The following is a 25,484-nucleotide window of genomic DNA, read 5'->3' as shown; positions in this document are numbered from 1 at the left end:
TCTTCTCCCATTCAATCCCTATCCCCTCCTTAGGCAATTATTGCTTTACTTTCTATCCTCAGAGATTAGTTTGCCTGTTCTTGAATTTCAATTTCATATGAATGGAATCATATGGTGTGTATGTGTAAACCTTATTGTGCATACACACTATACTGGTTGTATATATATATATATTTGTTTTGGCTTCTTTAAAGCAGCCTGATTTTGAGATTTCCTGTATTGGCCTTTTTTTTCCGGCCATCCCTCTTTGTATGCTTTGACCTACCTTCAACTTCACTGAACCTTTTGCCTCTTTTTTCTTGTGTGTGATGGAGTCTTGCTCTGTCCCAGGCTGGAGTGCTGTGGTGTGATCTCGGCTCACTGAAACCTCCGCCTCCCAGGTTCAAGTGGTTCTCCTGCCTCAGTCTCCCAAGTAGCTGGGACTACAGGCATGTGCCACCATGCCCACCTAATTTTTGTATTTTTAGTAGAGACGAGGTTTCACCATGTTAGCCAGGCTGGTCTCGAACTCCTGACCTCAGGCAGTCCACCCACCTCAGGCTCCCAAAGTGCTGCTGGGATTACAGGCATAAGCCACCGCGCCTGGCCTCCCCTCTAATTTGTTAAGCCTAGCTAGTAAATTATTTATCTTAGATATTGCAGGTGTTCTTCATAAGATTTTCATTAAGGTCTTTTGCTGTTTCTGTTTCTCTTCTAAGATTGCCTGTCTGTTCACTCATTATGACTATTAAGTCTTTGAACTTTTTTTTTTTTTTTTTGAGACAGAGTCTCGGTCTGTCACCCAGGCTGGAGTGCAGTGGCTCAATCTCAGCTCACTACAAGCTCCGCCTCCTGGGTTCACACTATTCTCCTGCCTCAGCCTCCCAAGTAGCTGGGACTACAGGTGACCGCCACCACGCCTGGCTAATTTCTTTTTGTATTTTTAGTAGAGATGGGGTTTCACTATGTTAGCCAGGATGGTCTCGATATCCTGACCTTGTGATCCCACCCGCCTCGGCCACCCAAAGTGCTGGGATTACAGGCTTAAGCCACTGTGCCTGGCCAAACTTTTTTTTTTTTTTTTGAGACAGAGTTTCAGTCTGTTACCCAGGCTGGAGTGCAATGGTGCAATCTCAGCTCACTGCAACCTCCACCTCCTGGGTTCAAGCGATTCTCCTGCCTCAGCCTTCCAAGTAGCTGGGATTACAGGCGCATGCCACCACACCTAATTTTTGTATAATTAGTGGAGACAGGGTTTCACCATGTTGGCCAGGCTAGTCTTGAACTCCTGACCTCAGGTGATCCACCCACCTCGGCCTCCCCAAGTGCTGGGATTACAGGGGTGAGCCACCATGCACAGCCCAAACATATTTTTGATAGATACTTTTAAGGCCTTCTCTGCTGATTCAACTTCTGAGTCATCTTGGGGTCTGTTTCTGTTGACTGCTTTTCTCCTTTACTATATGTCCCACTTCCCATTTACAATATACATGTCTGTTGTATACTAAACATTGTGAATGATAAAAGTTGTAGACTCTGGCTTCTGTTGTTATTTACTGAAAAGTGTTGGTTTTTGTTCTGGCAGGCAATTCTCTTTGAGTTTATGGAAAATTCCTTTTATCCAATGTTAGGCTGGGTCTAGGAAAAGACCTTTCAACTTGTATACAGTATAACTAGGAGGTCCAACTTCATTATTTTGCATGTGGCTATTTGATTATCCCAGCACCACTTGTTGACCATTCAGTAGTCTTGGTACTCTTGTCAAAAAACAATTGACTGGTCAGGGTGCAGTGGCTCAGGCCTGTAAATCCCAACACTTTGGGAGGCTGAGGTCAGGAGATTGAGACCAACCTGACCAACATGGTGAAACCCCATCTCTACTAAAAATACAAAAATTAGCCAGGCGTGGTGGCGTGCACCTGTAATCCCCAGCTACAGGGAGGCTGAGGCAGGAGAATCATCACTTGAATCTGGGAGGCAAAGGTTACAGTGAACCAAGATTGCACTACTCCAGCCAGGGCAACAGAGTGAGACTCCATCTCAAAAAACAAACAAACAAACAAAAAACAACTGACCAAATGCTTGCCTATTGTGATTTTTTTTTAAATTACTTTAAAATTTGACTATAGATGTGTTTATTTCTGAACTTGCAATTCTATCTATATGTCTAACCTTATGCTAACACCACACTGTCTCGATTATTACTGCTTTGTAGTAAGTTCTGAAATAATTGGAAAGTATTGAGTCCTCTAAATATGCTTGTCATTTTTTTTTTTTTTTTTTTTTTTTGAGATGGAGTCTCGCTCTGTCACCCAGGCTGGAGTACAGTGGCCGGATCTCAGCTCACTGCAAGCTCCGCCTCCCGGGTTTACGCCATTCTCCTGCCTCAGCCTCCCGAGTAGCTGGGACTACAGGCGCCCGCCACCTCACCCGGCTAGTTTTTTTGTATTTTTAGTAGAGACGGGGTTTCACCGTGTTAGCCCGGATGGTCTTGATCTCCTGACCTCATGATCCACCCGTCTCGGCCTCCCAAAGTGCTGGGATTACAGGCTTGAGCCACTGCGCCCGGCCATGCTTGTCATTTTCAATATTGTTTTTTCATATTCTAGGTTCCTTATAACCCCGTATCATTTTTTTTTTCTTAGACAAGGTCTGGCTCTGTTGCCCAGGCTGGAGTGCAGTGGTGCAATCTCAGCTGACTGCAACCTCTGCCTCCTGGGCTCAAGCAATCCTCCCACCTCAGCGTCCCAAGTAGCTGGGACTACAGATGCACACCACCACACCAGATAATTTTTGTAGAGACGGGGTTTTGCCACATTGCCCAGGCTGGTCTTAAACTCCTGAGCTTAAGCGATCCACCTGCTTCAGCCTCCCAAAGTGCTAAGATTACAGGCATGAACTGCCATGTCCAGGCAGCTTCATACTTTCTATATCTGGGTCTTTTTTTCTTCTTGAGATGGAGTTTTGCTCTTGTTGTCCAGGCTGGAGCACAGTGGTATGATCTCGGGTTGCTGCAACCTCTGCCTTCCAGGTTCAAGCAATTCTCCTGTCTCAGCCTCCTTAGTAGCTGGGATTACAGGCACCCACTATCACACACAGCTAATTTTTGTATTTTTAGTAGAGATGGGGTTTCATCATGTTGCCTAAGCTGGTCTACAACTCCTAACCTCAAGTGATCCACCCTCCTTGGCCTCCCAAAATGCTGGGATTATAAGCGTTAGCCACCACACCTGGTCTGTTTCTTTTAAAAACATATTTCTAGCCAGGCACGGTGGCTCACGCCTGGTATCCCAGCACTTTGGGAGGCTGAGGCAGGAAGATCATTTCAGGTCACAAGTTCAAGACCAGCCTGGCCAACATCCAATATGGTGAAACCCTATCTCTACTAAAAATACAAAAACTAGTTGAGCGTGGTGGCGCATGTCTGTCATCCCAGCTACTCAGGAAGTGAGGCAAGAGAATCTCTTTTACCTGGGAGGTGGAAGTTGCAGTGAGCCGAGATGGTGCTACTGCACTCCAGCCTGGGCGACAGAGACTCTGTCTCAAAAACAAAAAACAAAAACCACAAGCTTCTAAACATGTTAACTATGGCTCATGCCTGAAATCCCAGCGCTTTAGGAGGCCAAGGTGGGTGGATCCCTTGAGCACAGCAGTTTGAGACCAGCCGGGACAACATGGCAATACCCTGTCTCTACAAAAACTACAAAAATTAGCCAGGCATAGCAGTGTACACCTGTGGTCCCAGAAACTTGGGAGGCTGAGTTGGTAGGATCGTTGGAGCCCAGGAAGTCGAGGCTGCAGTGAGCCGTCATCATGTCACTGCACTTAGGTCTTGGTGACACCCTGTCTCAAAAAAATAAATATTAAAGAATAAAATAGGCTGGGCATGGTGGCTCACGCCTGTAATCCGAGCACTTGGGAGGCCAAGGTGGGGCAGATCACTTGAGGTCAGGAGTTTGAGACCAGCCTGGTCAACATGGTGAAACCCCATCTCTACTAAAAATATGAAAATTAGCTGGGCGTGGTGATGTGTGACTATAGTCACAGCTACTAGGGAGGCAGAGGTGAGAGAATCACTTGAACCTGGGAGATGGAGGTTGCAGTTAGCTGAGATCGTGCCAGTGCACTCCAGCCTGGGCTACAGAGCAAAACAAGGAAAGGAGGGGAGGGGAAGGGGAGGGGGGAGAGGGAAGGGGGGGGGGGGAGGGGAGGGGAGTGGGAAGGGGAGGGGGGGAGTGGGAAGAGGGGGGAGGGGGGAGGGGGAAGGGGAGGGGGGGGGGAAGGGGAGGGGGGGGGGGGAGTGGGAAGGGGAGGGGGAAGGGGGAAGGGGGGGAAGGGGAGGGGGAAGGGGGAGGGGAAGGGGAGGGGGGAGTGGGAAGGGGGGGGGGGAGTGGGAAGGGGGAGGGGGGAGGGGGGAAGGGGAGGGGAGGGGGGAGGGGGAAGGGGGGGGGAGTGGGAAGGGGAGGGGGGGGAGGGGGGAAGGGGAGGGGGGGAGGGGGAAGGGGAGGGGAGGGGAGGGGGGAAGGGAAGGGAAGGGGGGGGGGGAAGGGAAGGGAAGGGGGAGGGGGAAGGGAAGGGAAGGGGAGGGGGAAGGGGGGAAGGGGGAGGGGGAAGGGGGGGGGGAAGGGGGAAGGGGGGGAAGGGAAGGGGAGGGGGAAGGGAAGGGGGGGGGAAGGGAAGGGGGAGGGGGAGGGAGGGGGAAGGGAAGGGGGAGGGGAAGGGAAGGGGGGAAGGGAAGGGGGAGGGGAGGGAAGGGGGAAGGGAAGGGGGGAAGGGGGGGGGGAGGGGAGGGGAGGGGGAGGGGAGAGGGAAGGGAAGGGAAGGGGGAGAGGAGGGTAGAGGGAAGGGAAGGGGGAGGGGAGAGGGAAGGGAAGGGAAGGGGAGAGGAGGGGGAAGGGAGGGGAGGGGAGGGAGGAGGAAGGGAGGGGAGGGGAGGAGAGGAGAGCGGGGAGGGGAGGGAACAGGAGGCGGGAGGAAAAGAAAGGTATGATCCAGGAGAAAATATTTTGAACAAATAGGATGGAGCAATCCTTTATTTTTACACACTTTGACAAGGAGGTTTTCCGTAAACAACCTTTCCAGTGGAGAACAGAGAACGGGAAAATCAGCCTCCAGACATCACCAGCTGCTCTGCTCAGGGCCGAGGCTCCCCCTTGCCAATGTGGTGAGGTGGAGGGGTGTACTTCCCTTCCTTTATCAGCTTATCCCGCTGCCTCCTGATGGCATTCACACGTCTCATCTGTCAAAGGAAAACGGCAGTTAAACTGAGGGAGGAGATACGTGCCATAAAGTGAGAACTGGAAAAACTGACATCAATTTTGGTTTCATTTTTAAACTACAGAAGGCCTTTCATCTTACAGGGCCTCTGAAATGAAGTCTGCCTTCAAAGAATTAACATGAAATCACTTCCCAAGCTTTCAAACAAATTTTTAGTATATATAACCTCTCTGAAAACTAACAACTAGGCCGGGCGCAGTGGCTCAAGCCTGTAATCCCAGCACTTTGGGAGGCCGAGACGGGCGGATCACAAGGTCAGGAGATTGAGACCAGCCTGGCTAATACGGTGAAACCCCGTCTCTACTAAAAAATACAAAAAAAACTAGCCGGGTGAGGTGGCGGGCGCCTGTAGTCCCAGCTACTCGGGAGGCTGAGGCAGGAGAATGGCGTAGACCCGGGAGGCGGAGCTTGCAGTGAGCTGAGATGCGGCCACTGCACTCCAGCCTGGGCGACAGAGCGACACTCCGTCTCAAAAAAAAAAAAAAAAAAAGAAAAAAAAAGAAAACTAACAACTAAAATGTTCTTAATATATATAGCAATACAGATATTTGCAAAAACCTTTAAGAGGCATATTTGTGTACACTAAAATCTTTTAAAATATTAAAAGTTAATCCCAGCACTTTGGGAGACTGAGGCAGGTGGATAACTGAGGTCAGGAGTTTGAGACCAGGCTGGCCAACATTGTGAAACCCTGTCTCTACTAAAAATACAAAAATTAGCCGGGGATCGTAGTGCACATCTGTAATCCCAGCTACTGGGGAGGCTGAGGCAGGAGAATCACTTGAACTTGGGAGGTTGAGGTTGGAGTGAGCCAAGATTGCACTGCTGCACTCCAACCTGGGTGACAGAGCGAGATTTTGTCTCAATAAGTAAATAAATAAATAAAAGCTGGGCTGGGCGTGGTGGCTCATGCCTGTAATCCCAGCACTTTGGGAGGCCGAGGCGGGCAGATCACGAGCTCAGGAGTTCGAGACCAGCCTGGCCAATATGGTGAACCCCTGTCTCTACTAAAAATACAAAAATTAGCCAGTCATGGTGGTGCGCGCCTGTGGTTCCAGCTACTTGGGAGGCTGAGGCAGGAAAATCGCTTGAACCTGGGAGGCGGGGGTTGTAGTGAGTCAAGATCACGGTACTGCACTCCAGCCTGGGCGACAGAGCGAGACTCTATCACACAAAAAAATTAAAAAATAAAATAAAATAAATAAATAAAAGTTAAGACAACCTCAGCACTTACATATTCTATGCAGAAGTGGCACTGCTGCTGGTGACTATGCAATGGGTATGAATGAAGCAGAAATAGCCAATATGAGGTCTCTTTTCTCCATATGGAAGTAAAGGCCTGATTCTTACTCATCCACTAGTCACCGCTGAGTCCTGAATTCTGTCTCTTCTACTCAGATAGGGCATTGGTTGCTTCTCAACAAATCAAAGCTATGTTACACCAAAGCCACAACAATGAACTGGTCCCTGGGTTCTGTGACATAGAAAATTTACTAATTCTGATCGCACTATTCCTCTGCTCAAAACCCTCCAATGGCTTTCTATGTTAGTGAGACAAAAAGATGAATCCTTATCATGGCTTACAAGGCCTCCTGCAGCGACTTCATCTCTTAATTTTCCCCTAGCTCCCTCCAGTCGGCTCAGGGACCTTTGCACTTACTGTTTTCTCTGCATGGAACATTCTTCCCTCATATCCATGTGGCTCACTTTCTTTAATTCTCTGGTCTTCTTTTGCTGAGCTCTTCTCTGACTACCCTATTTAAAGTAGCATCCACCTAGCTCCTGCCCCTAGCACTTTCTATCCTTCTCCTGTTTATTCTCCTCATAGTACTTCTTATTACCTGTATTTTTACTTGTTATTTTTCTGCCCTTCCTCCCACTGTAGCATAAGTTCCACCGAGTCAGAGAGTTTTTTGCTGTTTTGCTTACTGTATTCCTAGTGCCTAGACTAGTTCCTGACATAAATTTTTTAACAAATGACTAACTTTTCACAAAGATATGAAAAATTCGTATATTCAGTTAAACATCTCATTAACCTTAAAGAAGTAGCGTTGCTATAACTTCAGTAGAAAAAAACCCTGATATAAACATTAAACATTTTAAAAGACTACTTTCTTACCATTTATCTTAGAGTCTCCCAACACAAGACTAGTCATGGTTTTGAACTATGACAATACCATATTTCAAATCTTCCTCTGAGCTAAAAGCAGTAACTCTGGATAAAAGGATAGGTTTTGAAGCCAGCCTTGCCAGGATAAAATCCCAGCTCCACCATTTACTAGCTATGTAAGTTCAGGCAATGTCCTTAACTTTTCCTTGCCTTAAATTTTGTTTGTTCATCTGTTTGTTTTTTTTGAGACGGAGTTTCGCTCTTGTTGCCCAGGCTGGATGGAGTGCAGTGGCGTGATCTCAGCTCAGTGCAACCTCCGCCTCTCGGGTTCAAGTGATTCTTCTGCCTCAGCCTCCTGAGTAGCTGGGATTACAGGCACCCCCTCACCATACCCAGCTAATTTTTTGCATTTTTAGTAGAGAGGGGGTTTCACCATGTTAGTCAGGCTGGTCTCGAACTCCTGACCTCAGGTAATCCATCCACCTTAGCCTCCCAAAATTAAATTTTTAACTGTATAATGGGGAAACTAATAGTAACTCATTTCATAGAATTATTGTGAGTAATGCATTATAATATGCTAAGAACTTACAATAGGACTTGATTCTAATTCTCTGACTCACAAGCTTCTTCACTTACGGGGAGGTATCTATTCACTTAAGGTGACCCCATTTTCAGGCTGAGGCAGGAGGATGACTTGAGCCTAGGAGCTCGAGAGTGCAGTAAGCTATGATCACGCTACTGCACTCCAGCCTGGGTGACAGAACAAGACCCTGTCTCAAAAACACCACTAACAGGATGGGTGTGGTGGCTCACACCTGTAATCCCAGCACTTTGGGAGGCCAATGTGGGATCGCTTGAGCCCAGGAGTTTAAGACCAGCCTAGGCAACACAGGGAGATCCCATTTCTATTTTATATACATAAAATCAAAATTAGGGCCAGGTGCAGTGTCTCACACCTGTAATCCCAGCACATTGGGAGGCCAAGGCAGGGAGATCACTTGAGCTCAGAAGTTCAAGATCAGTCTGGGCAACATAGTGAAACCTTGTCTCTACTAAAATACAAAAAATTAGCTGGGCGTGGCGATGCACTCCTGTAGTCCCAGCTACGTGGGAGGCTGAAGTGGAAGAATCACCTGAGCCCAAGTTGAGGCTGCAGTGAGCTGTGAACATGTAACCGCATTCCAGCCTGGGCGATGGGAGTGAGACGCTGTCTCAAGATATAAATTAAAAATAACCAACCAACAACAAATGAGTGGTGGCAGAACCAGCATCAGAAGCTGACTCTCCTAACTCCCAATACAATGTTTTTTCTACCTTCCTACAATGCCTCCTGTTGGTATCAATTCATAAAAATCTTTTTATTTTTCCTTTTTTTTTTTTTTCTTGAGATGGAGTCTCGCTCTGTCGCCCAGGCTGGAGTGCAGTGGCGCGATCTCACTGCAAGCTCCACCTCCTGGGTTCATGCCATTCTCCTGCCTCAGCCTCTCGAGTAGCTGGGACTATAGGCGCCAGCCACCATGCCCGGCTAATTTTTTTGTACTTTTAGTAGAGATGGTGTTTCACCATGTTGGTCAGGCTGGTCTCGAACTCCTGACCTCATGATCCACCTGCCTCGACTTCCGACTTCCTAAAGTGCTGGGATTACAGGCCTGAGCTACTGTGCCCGGCCATCTTTTTTTTTTTTTTTTTTTTTTTTTTTTTTTTTTTTGAGATGGAGTCCCGCTCTGTTGCCTAGACTGGAGTGTAGTGGCGTGATCTCAGCTCACCGCAACCTCTGCCTCTTGGTTTCAGGCAATTCTCTTGCCTCACCCTCCTGAGTAGCTGAGATTACATGCGCCTGTCACCATGCCTGGGTAATTTTTGTATTTTTAGTAGGGACGAGGTTTCACCTTGTTGGCCAGGCTGGTCTTGAACTCCTGATCTCAGGTGATCTGCCCGCCTTGGCCTCCCAAAGTGTTGGGATTACAGGCATGAGCCACTTTTTTTTTTTGAGACAGAGTCTTGCTCTGTCGCCCAGGCTGGAGTGCAGCAGCATGACCTTGGTTCACTGCAACCTCCACCTCCCAGGTTCAAGCAATTCTCCTGCCTCAGCCTCCCGAGTAGCTGGGACTACAGGCGCGTGCCACCATGCCCAGCTAATTTTTGTATTTTCAGTAGAGACAGGGTTTCACCATATTGACCAGGTTGGTCTCAAACTCCTGACCTCGTGATTCACCAGCCTTGGCCTCCCAAAGTGCTGGGATTACAGGCTTGAGCCACGGTGCCTGGCCAACTCATTCAACTTTTGAGGAGGGGAACACTAAGCTGTTAACATCCTTTTTCCACTGCATTCATTGTTCAGACTCATGTACAGCAATCTCATTAACACCTCCATCTTCTTCAGAGTGGAATGAATCCAGAGATTTTGAATGTAATGGATTTGCAAGGTTAAACCTCTTTTGGATTCAATGAATTTGAAATATTTTCACCCAAAGATTTCAAGGGTCAACATTCAAAGCTAGTTGATATTCTCTGCTTCACAGCCAACTGAAAAAATGGGTATACACACACATGCAATTTCTAACCTAGTGGCTAGAGCAGGGTAAAATACTAAGGAAAATTTGGGAGAAGAGAAAGAATGCTGAGGAACAATGGGCCATCCTCATATCTGAAGGTATTTAATTTCCTCATCATGGTACCAAAGTAGGAAAGGTATTTCACCAGAAAAGCTCTGCCAATTCACATTTGGCAAGCCACTGCCCTATGACCCACTAAAAACACTTAAGAGTAATCCCAAAGGAGGCCGGGCATGGTGGCTCACGCCTATGATCCCAGTACTTTGGGAGGCCGAGGCGGGATGATCACCTGAGGTCAGGAATTCAAGACAAGCCTGGTCAGCATGGTGAAACCCATCTCGGCCGGGCGCGGTGGCTCACGCCTGTAATCCCAGCACTTTGGGAGGCTGAGGTGGGCGGATCACAAGGTCAGGAGATCGAGACCATGGTGAAACCCCGTCTCTACTAAAAATAGAAAAAATGAGCCGGGCGCAGGGGCGGGCGCCTGTAGTCCCAGCTACTCGGGAGGCTGAGGCAGGAGAATGGCGTGAACCCGGGAGGCGGAGCTTGCAGTGAGCCGAGATTGCGCCACTGCACTCCAGCCTGGGCGACAGAGCGAGACTCCGTCTCAAAAAAAAAAAAAAAAAAAGAAACCCCATCTCTACTAAAAATACAAAAATTAGCCGGGTGTGGTGGCAGGAGCCTATAATCCCAGCTACTCGGGAGGCTGAGGCAGGAGAATCGCCTGAACCTGGGAGGCAGAGGCTGCAGTGAGCCGAGGTCGCACCATCGCACACCAGCCTAGGGGACAAAAGCAAGACTTCGTCTTTAAAAAAAAAAAATTCCCAAAGGAACAAGAAAGTAATTCAGCTTCCACCTCCATCACTTCCTTACCGTTTTCTGCCGAAGCAAACACTCTATAAAATCATCATATTCTATCTTGCACTCTTTCTCTGCCCGGATAGCACCAATTCCATGTGCACATTCTATCCATTCTTTTTCAAAAGCATGGCATCGAGTAGCAAGCTTGTAGGGCTGTTCAGCACTCTGGATTGTCCACCATCGATCTATGTTAAGGCCGAACCTTTTCTGGATGTCCAAGAAAGGCATGGCTGTAATGGAAGACTTAAAAAAATAAGTAAATAAAATCCCACAAGAAGGCAATCAACTAAGAAATTTCTAAGAAAAAATTAGATAATCATGATAAGTAGCCCTCTAGAACACTGTTTGATATTATTCTCCTGATTTCTTCTCACCAAACTTTTTCATTAAATAGCTTCTTCCAGTTTATGGCAGATAAGCAGTTTTTGTGCTTTTTCAAAACTCAAGGAAAAGATAATTATAACTAAAGAACAATGCATAGAAATCCTTTCTAGGTCGGGAGCAGTGGCTCACCCATCGTGTGAGATGGAGTCTCGGTCTGTCACCCAGGCTGCAGTGCATGGCGAGATCTCGGCTCACTGCAACCTCCACCTTCTGGGTTCAAGCGATTCTCCTGCCTCAGCCTCCCAAGTAGCTGGGACTACAGGTGCACGCCACCACACTCGGTTAATTTTTGTATTTTTAGTAGAGACAGGGTTTCAGTATGTTGGCGAGGCTGGTCAGTCTCAAACTCCCGACCTCAGGTGATCAGCCCGACTTGGCCTCCCAAAGTGCTGGGATTACAGGTGTGAGCCACTGCGCCGGGCCTAAAAAAATTTTTTTTAATTAGCCACTTGTGGGCCAGGCGCGGTGGCTCACGCCTATAATCCCAGCACTCTGGGAGGCCAAGGTGGGTGAATCACCTGAGGTCAGGAGTTCAAGACCAGCCTGGCCAATATGGTGAAACCCCATCTCTACTAAAAATACAAAAAAATTAGCCAGGCGTGTTGTCACATGCCTGTAATCCCAACTATTCGGGAGGCTGAGACAGGAGAACTGCTTGAACCCGGGAGACAGAGCAAGCCAAGATCGCACCATTGTACTCCAGCCTGAGTGACAGAGCAAGACTCCGTCTCAAAAAAAAAAAAAAAAAAAAAAAAGAATTTGGATTCTTTGGTCAGGTTCTCTGTATCAAAAAAAAAAAAAAAAAAAAAAGAAGAAAAAAAGAATTTGGATCCTTTGGTCAGATTCTCTGCCTCAAAAAAATAAATCAATTAATTAATTAATTAAAAAGGCACTTGTGGTGGTATGCACCTGTAGTCCCAGCTACTCCTAAGGCTGAGGCAGGAGATTGAGGCCAGGAGTTCAAGGCTTCAGTGAGCTATGACCTGGACACTGCACTCCATCCTGGGCAACAAAGCGAGATCCTGTCTCAAAAACAAAACAAAACCAAAAAAAACCCAGAGTGAAAGAAATGGGTTAAGACTTACTTTGTAGAATATTACAGATATTAGGGAAAAAAAAATTTATATGCAAATACATAATAATGTTAAATGTAAAAAAAAAAACAGTATTCCAAAAAAAAAAAGCCTGAAACGAAGCGCGTGCGCAGACTCACAAATACCAATATAAATGTGTACTCATGGTAGATGTAAAGGTGAATTTAGCCGGGCGCAGTGGCTCACACCTGTAATCTCAGCACTCTGGGAGGCCGAGGCGGGCGGATCACCTGAGGTTGAGAGTTCAAGACCAGCCTGACCAACATGGCGAAACCCCGTCTCTACTAAAAAACAATACAAAATTAGCCAGGCGTGGGGGCGCATGCCTGTAATCCCAGCTACTAGGGAGGCTGAGGCAGAAGAATCGCTTGAATCCGGGAGGCGGAAGTTGCGATGAACCGAGATTGCGCCATTGCACTCCAGCCTGGGCAATAAGAGCGAAACTCCATCTCAACAAAAAGGTGAATTTAACTTCTAAAGTTCCTTCCCATCCCTCAGTCATCATTTACTGAGTAGTTACGTTCCAGGCACTCAGATGCGGGGGAAAGCAGCTCCAACGTAAGCACCAGAGACACACACACTCGGAACTGGGAATACACTGCAAGGAACACGAGTGGGTAAGAGCTCGAAGGAGGAAGCACCAACTCTGCCCGGAGACTTGAAAATGCCTTTAAGATGGCTTGCGAGTTAGCCAAGTGAAGATCAATGGGCAGAGTGTTCCAGTTGGGCAACAGCCCGAGTTACAGACAGCCGGAGGCGCTGGGTATGTTTGGGGGACAATGGAGCGCAGCGTGCATGACGGGAAAAAGAATGAAATGAGCTCAGGAGGTTGACGGGGCCGAAATCACGCAGAGCCTAGAAAGCTGGGATAAGGATCGTAGACTTTAGGTTAAGAAACAGAAAACCAAAACATTAGTCCGGCAAAAACCTAAACAAATCTAGAAAGTGGAGAGAGCGGCAATCTCCAGGCTTCGGTGCCATTAGCTGTGGAGGTGAAGCGGCCTGGGAGGGCAGGGAACACGCCCTGAGTTCGGGTCTGGGAGAAGGGGACACACAGCAAGTCAAGAGGAAATCTGTTAAAGAGACCTCGGAAGGAAGGTCCTTGACCTAAACTGACGCGCGGATATAAACAGCCCCTACCGATCCGATGCTCGTACCCTTGTCTCTTCTCTGGCCGCCGCTTCAGGACGACTAGCTTGCGACGCGGACGCCTGCCGTAAAGGATGACCTCAGCGCGACGTTTGCAGCGCGACGCCGGAAGCTGACCTTCCCTCAGCAGTCTCTCCCGAAAACCATAGAAACCAAGCCCCTTGGCCTGGTATGGTGGCTGACGTCTGCAATCCCAGCACCTTGGAAGGCTGAGGCAGGAAGATCGCTTCAGCCCAGGAGTTCGAGACCAGCCTGGGCAACATGGCGAAACTCTCTACAAAAAATAAAAAATTACCGGGCATGGTGGTGCATGCCTGTGGTTCCAGCTACTCAGGAGGCTGAGGTGGGAGGATCCCTTGAGCCCAGGAGATCACGGCTGTAGTGAGCCATGATCACACCATTCCATTGCATTCCAGTCCTGGCAGCACAACAAGACCTTATCTCAGGGGGAGACAGCGAGAGCGAGAGAGAGAGAGAGGAAGAAGAAGAGAGAGAGGAGGGAGAGAGAGAAAGAAAAGAAACCAAACCCATCAATTATAGAGACACAGGAAAGTCCTAGTCATTAGTGAGTTCTTGCTCCTTTCTTGCACTGTGCCTAGCATGCTCATGCCAGCACTGACTGGTGAGAGACTTCACCAAAGTCACAGGAGAGAAAGAACACTGGCTCCCTGCCTGCCTACTAGTGGTTAAGCACATGGACTATGAACCCAAACCACCACGTGGGTCAAATGTAGGCCCCCCAGCCGGTCGCAGTGGCTTAGGCCTGTAATCCCAGCACTTTGAGAGGCCGAGGTGGACCTCGAGCTCCGGAGATCAAGACCATCCTGGCCAATATGGTGAAACTCTGTCTCCACTAAAAATACAAAACTTAGCTGGGCGTGGCAGCAAGTGCCTGTAATCCCAGCTACTGGGAGGCTGAAGCAGGAGAATCACTTGAACCCGGGAGGCAGAGATTGCACTGAGCCGAGATCGCGCCACTGCACTCCAGCCTGGGGACAGAGCTAGACTCCATCTCAAAAAAAAAAAAAAAAAAAGTAGACCCCCCCCACCAACTTCATGTGACTTTAACTTCACTGTGCCTCAGTCTCCTCATCTGTTAAGATAATTATGGTACTCACAATGGAGGGCTGCTATAGGGATTAACTGATTTATGTATAAAGCACTGAGGCGGTGGCTAGCACACGGGAAACATTCCAAGGCAGTCGCAGTTCTTTGATGTCTCAGCTTTCAGTTTGTGAATCAACTGCTCCCATGCCTGTCATCTGTTCCAGAACCTCCAATGACTCCCTTTGACTACATCAGAGACTCTAAAGTGCTGTGTATATGTCTTTGGGGGGTGGACCACAAGGTGCATAAGATATTATACATTGGAGGTATGGGAGGAAAATACTAGAACATATATGTGTATATATAATTATTATTGTTGAGACAGGGTCTCACTCCCATTGCCCGCTGGAGTGCAGTGGTACAATCACAGTTCACTGTAGCCTCAACCTCCCTGAGCTCTGGTGATCCTCCCACCTCGGCCTCCCAAATAGCTGGGACCACATGTGCACGCCACCACGCGCCTGGCAGTCTTTATTATTATTATCATCATCCAAATGGAGCTGTGGACTGCAAGCTCCGCCTCCCACATCCTGCAGCCTCCCGAGTAGCTGGGACACACGCGCCCGCCTCGCCCGGCTAGTTTTTTTTGTATTTTTTAGTCTTTATTATCTCCTATGATCCGTCTCGGCCTCCCAAAGTGCTGGGATTACAGGCTTGAGCCACCGCGCCCGGCCTATTATCATCATCTTATTTGAGATAAGGTTTCACTCCATCACCCAGGCTGGAGTGCAGTAGTGCTATCATAGCTCACTGCAGCCTCAAACTCCAGGGCTCAAGCAGTCTTCCTGCCTCAGCCTCCCAAGTAGCTGGGACTACAGACATACCACTGTGCCCAGCTAATTCTTTTTTTTTTTTTTTTTTTTTTTTTTGAGACAGAGTTTCGCTCTGTCACCAGGCTGGAGTGCAGTGGTGCAATCTTAGCTCACTGCAACCTCCACCTCCCAGGTTCAAGTGATTCTCCTGCCTCAGCTTCCTGAATAGCTGGGACTATAGGTGTGGGCCACCATGCCCAGCTAATTTTTGTATTTTTTTTAGTAGAGACGAGGTTTCACCATATTGGCCAGGATGGTCTCAATCTCTTGACCTCATGATCTGCCCGCCTTGGCCTCCCAAAGTGCTGGGATTACAGGCGTGAGCCACTGCGCCCAGCCAAGATAATTCTTTAAAAAATTTTTTTTGTGGAGATGAGGATCTCTCTATGTTTCCCAGGCTGGTCTCCACCTCCTGGGCTCAACTGATCATCCTGCCTGGGCCTCCCAATGTGCTGAGATTACAGGCATGAGCCACCATGCCTGGCTCTTTTATACATTTTCTTTTAACACCCTGAGAGAGAGTTGAGGGCAGGCTGCTTGTAAGTATGAGACAGCCTCTTTTATACATTATTAACCTAAGAAAAAATGGGGTGCCCTTGAAAGAGTTTTTTAAGATTAGAAAACAAGGGCCAGGTACAGTGGCCAATGCCTGTAATCCCAGCATTTTGGGAGGTTGAGGCAGGCAGATCACCTGAGTTCAGGAGTTCAAGACAAGCCTGGCCAATATGGTGATACCCTGTCTCTACTAAAAATACAAAAAAATTAGCCAGGCATGGTGGCAGGCACCTGTAATCCAAGCTACTTAGGAGGCTGAGGCAGGAGCATCGCTTGAACCCAAAAGGCAGAGGTTGCAGTGAACCGAGATCGCACCATTGCACTCCAGCCTGGGCAAGAAGACTGAAACTCTGTCTCAAAAAAAAAAAGAAGAAGAAGAAGAAGAAAGAAAACACAAGGAAGTCAGAAGGAGCCAAATCAGTACTGTAAGGTGGATGCCTAATGATTTCCCATCAAAACTCTTGCAAAATTGCCCTTGTTTGCTGAGAGGAATGAGCAGGAACATTGTCATAGTGGAGAATGACTCTCTGGTGAAGCTGTCCCAGGCATTTTTCTGCTAAAATTTTTGCTAGCTTTCTCAAAACACTCTCATAATAAGCAGATGTTATTGTTCTTTGGCCCTGCAGAAAGCCAATAAACAAAATGCCTTGAACATTCAAAAAAACGAATGTCATGACCTTTGCTCTTGACTGGTCCACTTTTGCTTTGACCAGACACTTCCACCTCTTGGTAGCCATTGCTTTGGTTGTGCATTGTCTTTAGGATTGTACTGGTAAAGCCATGTTTCATCTCCTGTTACAATTCTTCAATGAAATGCTTCAGGATCTTCATCCTGCTTATTTAAAATTCCCATTGAAAGCTCTGCAACTGATCTGGGCATGATGGTTTGGCACCTACCAAGTGGAATGTTTGCTCAACTTTAGTTTTTCAGTCAGAATCATGTAAGCCAAACCAAGTGAGATGCCTATCGTGTTGGTTATTATTCTGCTGGTGTCAACCCACTTCAGTTAGGACACACATGTTTCTCATAAATTGATGTGGATGGTCTGCCACTGTGGTTTTCGTCTTCAACATCATTTCATCCCTTCTTTATTTTGTTTCTTTTTTGAGATGGAATCTTGCTTCGTTGCCCAGGCTGGAGTGCAATGGCGTGGTCTTGGCTCACTGCAACCTCTGCCTCTCGGGTTCAAACAATTCTCCTGCCTCAGCCTTCCTGGGTAGCTGGGATTATAGGCGCCCACCACCATGCCCAGCTAATTTTTGTATTTTTAGTAGAGATGGGGTTTTGCCATGTTGGCCAGGCTGGTCTTGAACTCCTGACCTCCGGTGATTCACCTGCCTCGGTATCTCAAAGTGCTGAGATTACAGGCATGAGCCACCACACCTGGCCAAGTATTCTTAAAGAAAATAAATACTATGAGTCTGTAGTAGAGCGACAGTCCAGCCTAATCTCATCCCTTCTTAAAAAAAATTATCTGGCCGGGTGCGGTGGCTCATGCTTGTAATCCCAGCACTTTGGGAGGCCGAGCGGTGTATCACCTGAGGTCAGGAGTTCAAAATCAGCCTGTCCAACATGGCAAAACCCCGTCTCTACTAAAAATACAAAAATTAGCCAGGCGTAGCTGGGTGCAGTGGCTCATGCCTGTAATCCTAGCACTTTGGGAGGCCGAGGCGGGTGGATCACCTGAGACCTCAAGTTATCTATTTGTAAACTGCTGATTTCTTTGAGGCATTGTCCCCATAAGCTTTTCATAAAGCATCAATGATGTCACCATTCTTCCACCCAAGCTTAACCATAAACTTGATATTTATTCTTGCTTCAATTTTAGCAGAATTCATGTTGCTCTTACAGGGGCTCGTTTCAAACTAATGTCTTATCCTTCATAGTGCCTCAAAGTAGATCCTGCTCAGACATGTTATAACAAGTTGGTACAAATTTATTGTGGTGCAAAAAGTTTTTGAAATCTATGCATAGTTTTTTCATAATACACATTTTTCATAAACTTTGTGAAGACCTCTTGTATGTCCAGCTGAATACTGCAGGACTATATAACTGGTAGCTCATGGCCCTTGCTCACGAAGTGCTAGTGGCAAGTTATCACTACATTTTCCAGTCCCCTGTCCCCTTTCTTGTTTGTTGATGGTGACATCTTCCCAGCCACTTAGGCAGCAAACCCTGGAGTTGTATTCTGCCTTTTCCTTTTCTTTCATCCAGTATTTAATTATAGCACAATTTCTGTCAAATATTCCTTCAACAAATTGCTAATTTGTCTCTTCCTTCTTGTCTCCTAACTCCTCACTTCAATCTGTTCTGCATGACTGATCATCCTAAAACACAGATTTCATCATATCATTCCTCAGAAATACCATGCAGGGTTGGACATGATGGCTCATGTCTGTAATCCCAGCACTTTAGGAGGCCGAAGTGGATTGCTTGAGCCCAGGAGTTCAAGACCAGCCTGAGCAACATAGTGAGACCTTGTCTATACAAAAATAAAAATAAAAAAAAAATTAGCTGGGCATGGCGATGTGTTGCTTGTAGTGCCAGCTACTCAGGAGGCTGAGGCAGGAGGATCACTTGAGCCCAAAAGGTTGAGGCTGCAGTGAGCTATGATTGAGTTACTGAACTCCAGTCTGGGTGACAGAGCAAGACCCTGTCAAAAAGAGAGAGAGAGATGGGCGCAGTGGCTCATGCCTGTAATCCCAGCACTTTCGGAGGCCAAGGTGGGCGGATCATGAGGTCAGGAGATCGAGACCATCCTGACTAACATGGTGAAACCCCGTCTCTACTAAAAATGCAAAAAAATTAGCCGGGTGTGGTGGCGGGCGCCTGTAGTCCCAGCTACTCCGTAGGCTGAGGCAGGAGAATGGCATGAACCCGGGAGGCGGAGCTTGCAGTGAGCCGAGATGGTGCCACTGCACTCCAGTCTGGGCGACAGAGTGAGACTCGGTCTCAAAAAAAAAAAAAGAGAGAGAGAGACAGACAGAGACAGAGAGAGAGAGAGAAGGAGAGAAAGGGAGAGAGGGAGAGAGAGAGGGAGAGAAGAGAAAGGAAGGAAAAAGGAAAGGGAAGGAAGGAGAGAGGGAAGGAGGGAGGGGGAGGGGGAGGGAGGGAGGGAGGAAAGAAGGGAGGGAGGGAAGAAGACCATGCAGGATTAGTATGAAGATGGGCAACTCCAATGCCTCCAAGGGCTCACTATCAGGAAATGACAACAACTACATCAGGATAAATGGCAACAGATAGCCTCAGTTTGAGGGCTGGGAGTGGTGGGAAATGTGACAAACTGGAGAGCGTATGTTCTGCCTAAAGGCAGCAGCATCTACTCAGGTCCATCTTATTGTTATTATAAGAGAATTAGGGCCCCAAACTGTCAAATCTGAAGATTTTTCAAGAGAAGCTAGAAATCTGTTGTTATTGTTTAAATGTGAACCCTCCCACTTTAAAATGTGAGGTGACTAATTTTTTTTTGTGTGTGTGTGTGTGTGTGCTGGCCAAACAGAACCCCGATTAGAAGTGGCCTTTGAGCTGCCAGATGCCAACCCTTAGATTCCGGTAAAATGGAGGCAGGCAAAGGAATTGAAACTCTGATGGCTTTTTGTACACAGTCTTGCTCCTTTCTTACTCACTCCCCTATTGTTGCTGGCTACTTTTCTAAAACTCAAATCTGATCATTCAAAAACACTTCTAACAACAATAATGACACAACCTATCAAAATCTCTGGGATACAGCAAAAGCGCTACTAAGAGGAAAGTTCATAGCCCTAAATGCCTACATCGAAAAGATGGAAAGAGCACAAATTGACATTCTAAGGTCACACCTCAAGGAACTAGAGAAACAAGAACAGACCAAACCCAAACCCAGCAGGAGAAAGGAAATAACCAAGGTCAGAGCAGAACTAAATGAAACTAAAACAAACAAAATACAAAAGATAAATGAAACAAAAAGCTGGTTCTTTGAAAGATAAATAAAATTGATGGACCATTAGCAAGATTAACCAAGAAAAGAAGAGAGAAAATCCAAACAACCTCATTAAGAAACAAAACAGTCCGAGCACGGTGGCTAGCGCCTGTAATCCCAGCACTTTGGGAGGTCAAGGTGGGCAGATCACCTGAGGTTGGGAGTTCGAGACCAGCCTGACCAACATGGAGAAACTCTGTCTCTACTAAAAATACAAAATTGGCCAGGTGTGGTGGCTCATGCCTGTAATCCTAGCTACTTGGGAGGCTGAGGCAGAAGAATCGCTTGAACCCAGGAGGCAGAGGTTGCACACCATGCCATTGCATTCCAGCTTGGGCAACAAGAGTGAAATTCCATCTCAAAAATAAATAAAAAGAAATGAAATAGGAGACACTACAACTGACATCACTGAAATATAAAAGATCATTCAAGGCTACTATGAACACCTTTACGCACATAAACTAGAAAACCTAAAAGAGAGGGATAAATTCCTGGAAAAGTACAACCCTCCTAACTTAAATTGGATATCCTGAACAGAACAATAACAAGCAGTGAGATTGAAATGGTAATTTAAAAATTACCAACAAAAAAAGTCCAGGACCAGATGGATTCACAGCAGAATTCTACCAGACATTCAAAGAAGAATTGGTACCAATCCTTTTGACACTATTCCACAAGATAAAGAAGGAACCCTCCCTAATTCATTATATGAAGCCAGCATCACCCTAATGCCAAAACCAGGGAAGGACATAACCAAAAAAGAAAACTACAGACCAATATCCTTGATGAACACAGATTCTAAAATCCTTAACAAAATACTAACTGACTGAATCCAATTACATATCAAAAAGATAATCCACCATGATCAAGTGGGTTTCATGCCAAAGATCCAAAGATGCAGGGATGGTTTAACATACGCAAGTCAATAAATGTGACATACCACATAAACAAGAATTAAAAACAAAAATCACATGATCATCTCAATAGATGCAGAAAAAGCATTCAATAAAATCCAGCATCACTTTATGATTAAAACTCTCAGCAAAATTGGGTCGGGCACGGTGGCTCATGCCTGTAATCCCAGCACTTTGGGAGGCTGAGGTGGGCGGATCCCGAGATCAGGAGTTTGAGACCAGCCTGACCAACATGATGAAACCCCGTCTCTACTAAAAATACAAAAATTAGCCAGGTGTGGTGACACGCGCCTGTAATCCCAGCTACTCAGGAGGCTGGGGCAGGAGAATCACTTGAACCAGGGAGGCAGAGGTTGCAGTGAGCCAAGATTGCACTACTGCACTCCAGCCCAGGTGACAGAGTGAGACTCTGTCTCAGAAGAAAAAAAAAAAAAAAACCTCTCAGCAAAATTGGCATACAAGGGACAGGGACATACCTCAATGTAATAAAAGCCATCTATGGCAAACCCACAGCCAACATAATACTGAATGGGGAAAAGTTGAAAGCATTCCCTCTGAGAATGGGAACAAGACAGATTGCCCACTCTCACCACTCCTTCTCAACATAGTACTGGAAGTCCTAGCCAGAGCAATCAGACAAGATAAAGAAATAAAGGGCACCCAAACTGGTAAAGAGGAAGTCAAACTGTCACTGTTTGCTGACGATATGATTGCTTACTTTGAAAACCCTAAAGACTCCTCCAGAAAGCTCCTCGAACTGATAAAAGAATTCAACAAAGTTTCTGGATACAAGATTAATGTACACAGATCAGTAGCTCTTCTATACACCAACAGCGACCAAGCGGAGAATCAAATGAAGAACTCAACCCTGCTGGGCACGGTGCCTCACACCTGTAATCCCAGCACTTTGGGAAGCCAAGGCCAGTGGATCACCTAAGGTCAGGAGTTTGAGACCAGCCTGGCCAACTTGGTGAAGCCCTGTCTCTGCTAAAAATATAAAAATTTGGCTGGGCGCAGCGGCCCATACCTGTAATCCCTGCACTTTGGGAGGCTGAGAAGGGCAGATCACAAGGTCAGGAGTTTGAGACCAGCCTGACCAACATGGTGAAACCCTGTCTCTACTTAAAAAAAAATAAAAATCAGGTGGGCATGGTAGCGGGTGCCTGTAATCCTAGCTACTCTGGAGGTTGAGGCAGGAGAATCACTTGAACCTGGGAGGCGGAAGTTGCAGTGAGCCAAGATCGCACCACTGCACTCCAGTCTGGGTAATGGAGTGGGACTCTGTCTCAAAACAAACAAACAAACAAACACAAAAAACTCAGCCCCTTTTACAATAGCTGCAAAAAATAATAATAAAATATTTAGGAATATACCTAACCAAGGAGGCAAAAGACCTCTACAAGGAAAACTACAAAACACTGCTGAAAGAAATGATAGATGACACAAACAAATGGAAACACATCCCATGTTCATGGATGGGTAGAATCAATATTGTGAAAATGACCATACTGGTCAAAAGCAATCTATAAATTCAGTGCAATTCCCATCAAAATACCACTGCCATTTTTCACAGAATTAGAAAAAACAATTCTAAAAAAAAAAAAATCATAAAATTTATATGGAACCCAAAAAGAGCTTGCATAGCCAAAGCAAGACTAAGCAGAAAGAACAAATCTGGAGGCATCACATTACCTGATTTTAAACTATACTATAAGGCCATAGTCACAAAACAGCATGGTACTGGTATAAAAATAGGCATGTAGGCCGGGTGTGGTGGCTCACACCTGTAATTCTACCACTTTGGGAGGCCGAGACAGGTGGATCACCTGAGGTCAGGAGTTTGACACCAGCCTGGCCAATATGGCCAAACCCCATCTCTACTAAAAATACAAAAATTAGCCCAGCGTGGTGGCACACGCCTGTAATCCCAGCTACTCAGGAGGTGAGGAAGGAGAATTGCTTGAACCTGGAAGGTGGAGGTTGCAGCGAGCCAAGATTGCACCACCGCACTCCAGCCTGCTCGACAGGAGCGAGACTCCATCTCAAAAAGAAAATAATAATAATAATAATAAAAATAGGCACAGAGACCAATGGAACAGAATAGAGAACCCAGAAATAAACCCAAATATTTACACGCAACTAATGTTTGACAAAGCAAACAAAAACATAAAGTGAGGAAAGAATACCTTTTCAACAAATAGTGTCTAGACAATTGGCTAGCCACGTGTAGGAGAATGAAACTGGATTCTCATCTCTCACCTTATATAAAAATCAACTCAAGATGGATTAAGGACTTAAATCTAAGACCTGAAACTATAAAAAGTCTAGAAAATAACTTAGACATTGGCTGAGGCAAGAATTTCATGACCAAGAACCCAAAAGCAAATGCAATAAAAACAAAGACAAATAGTTGGGACTTAATTAAACTGAAGAGATTTTGCATGGCAAAAGGAACAGCCAGCAGAGTAAACAGACAACCCACAGAGTGGGAGAAAATCTTCACAATCTATATCTGACAAAGGATTAATATCGAGAATCTACAACAAACTCAAACAAATCAGTAAGAAAAAACAAATCCCATCAAAAAGTGGGCTAAGGACATGAATAGACAATTATCAAAAGAAGATACACAAATGACCGATAAACATATGAAAAAAAGCTCAACATCACTAATGATCAGGGAAATGCAAATCAAAACCATAATGTGATACCAACACACTCCTGCAAGAATGGCCGTAATAAAAAAAATTCAAAAACCAGGCATGGCGGCTCATGCCTGTAATCTCAGCACTTTGGGAGGCCAAGGCAGGTAGATCACCTGAGGCCAGGAGTTTGAGACCAGCCTGGCCAACATGGTGAAAGCCTGTCTCTACTAAAAGTACAAAAATTAGCTGTGCGTGGTGGCAGGCGCCTGTAATCCCAGCTACTCGGGAAGCTAAAGCATGAGAATCGCTTAAACCTGGGAGTCAGAGGTTGTAGTCAGCTGAGATCACACCACTGCACTCCAGCCTGGGGGATAGTGCAAGACTCTTGTCTCTAGAAAATGAAATGAAATGAAATGAAATGAAATGAAATAAAATAAAACAAAAAAGCAGTAGATGTTGGCATGGATGCAGTGAACAGGGAACACTTCTACACTGCTGGTGGGAATGTAAACTAGTACAACCACTATGGAAAACTGTGTGGAGATTCCTTAAAGAATTAAAAGTAGAACTACAATTTGATCCAGCAATCTCACTACTGGGTATCTATCCAGAGGAAAAGAAGTCATTATATGAAAAAGATACTTGCACACACGTTTATAGCAGCACAATTCACAGTTGCAAAAATGTGGAACCAACCCAAATGCCCATCAATCAACGAGTGGATAAAGAAACTGTGGGCTGGGCGCAGTGGCTCATGCCTGTAATCCCAGCACTTTGGGAAGCCAAGGTGGGCGGATCATGAGGTCAGGAGATGGAGACCATCCTGGCTAACACGGTGAAATCCCGTCTCTACTAAAAATACAAAAAATTAGCCGAGTGTGGTGGCACGTGCCTGTAGTCCCAGCTACTCGGGAGGCTGAGGTAGGAGAATCGCTTGAACCCAGGAGGCGGAGGTTGCAGTGAGCTGAGTTCGCACCACTGCACTCCAGCCTGGGCAACAGAGCAAGACTCCGTCTCAAAAAAAAAAAAAAAAAAATAGAAACTGTAGTGTATATATATATATGATGGAATACTACTCAGCCATAAAAAGGAATGAATTAATGGCATTTGCAGCGACCTGGATGAGACTGGAGACTAATATTCTAAGTGAAGTAACTCAGGAATGGAAAATAAAAAATCGTATGTTCTCACTGATATGTGGGAGTTAAGCTATGAGGATGCAAAGACTTAAGGATAATACAGTGGACTTTGGGGACTTGGGGAAAAGGGCGCGAGGGAGGTGAGGGATAAAAGACTACAAATAGGGTATGGTGTATACTGCTTGGGTGATAGGTGCATCAAAATCTCACAGATTACCACTAAAGAATTTACTCATGTAACCAAATACCACCCGTACCCTAATAACTTATGAAAACAACAACACTTTCATGGCCCTTGGGTTCTTGGGATGAAGAAACAGTCAAAATGTTGTAGCCAGTGATCTTCTGTTACAGAAAATGAATGAAACACAACAGAGGGAGCCGTTCATTCTGCTCCGGCTGTGTGAGGTGTCAATGCTTCAAGAAAAGATAAAAATTCTTGGGTTTGGCATTCAAGATTATTCACCCATTTCTAAATCCTTAGATCCCATTGCTTACCGCCCCCACTCAAACTCGTGTTCTCAGCCATCCACAATTGCTTTCACATTCCAAGCTCATAGGAGCAGTTTATTCGCCTAGAATGATCCCGCCCACTTGCCGCCACCTTCCCACTGTCTCCCTGGTGAATACCTAATCCATCCAGATACGGTTTATCACGTCATTTTCTGGTGAAAACTTCCTGAATTCCTCAGGCATTTACTAGGCCTTTTTGAGATCCCACCAGCCCTGTAAACATCTATTATAGATACTGTTAAATGATGATGCCCCAGCCTCCTCCACTGGGCCATGCATACAGTCTTGCTGTATGTATGACAGGGGTGCAAGGATGTAGGTGTCAGTCTTCCTTGGCCGCAAAGGCTAAGAAACTACAACTCCCAGAGTACCCTCTGCCAGAACTGAGCCTGTGTGTTGCCACTGGCGGCTGCCTGCATTTTGTTGCTCCC

At 46.3% G+C, this 25,484-nt stretch overlaps 2 protein-coding genes across 8 annotated transcripts in view; one reads left to right on the top strand and one right to left on the bottom strand.

Moving 5' to 3' along the window:
* MYCBP (MYC binding protein) overlaps positions 1-25,484 on the top strand; it is a 657,065-nt gene that overhangs the window by 469,522 nt on the left and 162,059 nt on the right. The gene's annotated exons all lie outside the window — the stretch shown is intronic.
* NDUFS5 (NADH:ubiquinone oxidoreductase subunit S5) overlaps positions 4,995-25,484 on the bottom strand; it is a 1,192,795-nt gene continuing 1,172,305 nt past the window's right edge. For 4 of the 7 annotated variants that reach the window (XM_050800994.1, XM_050801002.1, XM_050800987.1 and 1 more), the window contains exons 2-4: positions 13,401-13,478; positions 10,795-11,012; positions 4,995-5,218 (exon numbers count right to left, since the gene is read on the bottom strand). In XM_050800994.1, coding sequence (XP_050656951.1) covers positions 5,114-5,218; positions 10,795-11,012; positions 13,401-13,478 — 401 coding nt within the window. In that variant the 3' untranslated portion in view covers positions 4,995-5,113. Of the gene's footprint in view, positions 5,219-10,794; positions 11,013-13,346; positions 13,479-25,484 lie in introns of those variants that run through there. The other 3 variants (XM_050801015.1, XM_050801026.1, XM_050801035.1) reach the window with 2 other exon arrangements.

This window comes from Macaca thibetana, chromosome 1 (genome assembly GCF_024542745.1).
Source record: "Macaca thibetana thibetana isolate TM-01 chromosome 1, ASM2454274v1, whole genome shotgun sequence".
NCBI classification, from domain to species: Eukaryota; Metazoa; Chordata; class Mammalia; order Primates; family Cercopithecidae; genus Macaca; species Macaca thibetana.
The sequence above is the reverse complement of the archived record's forward strand: the minus strand, read 5'-3'. Positions and strand labels throughout refer to the sequence as shown.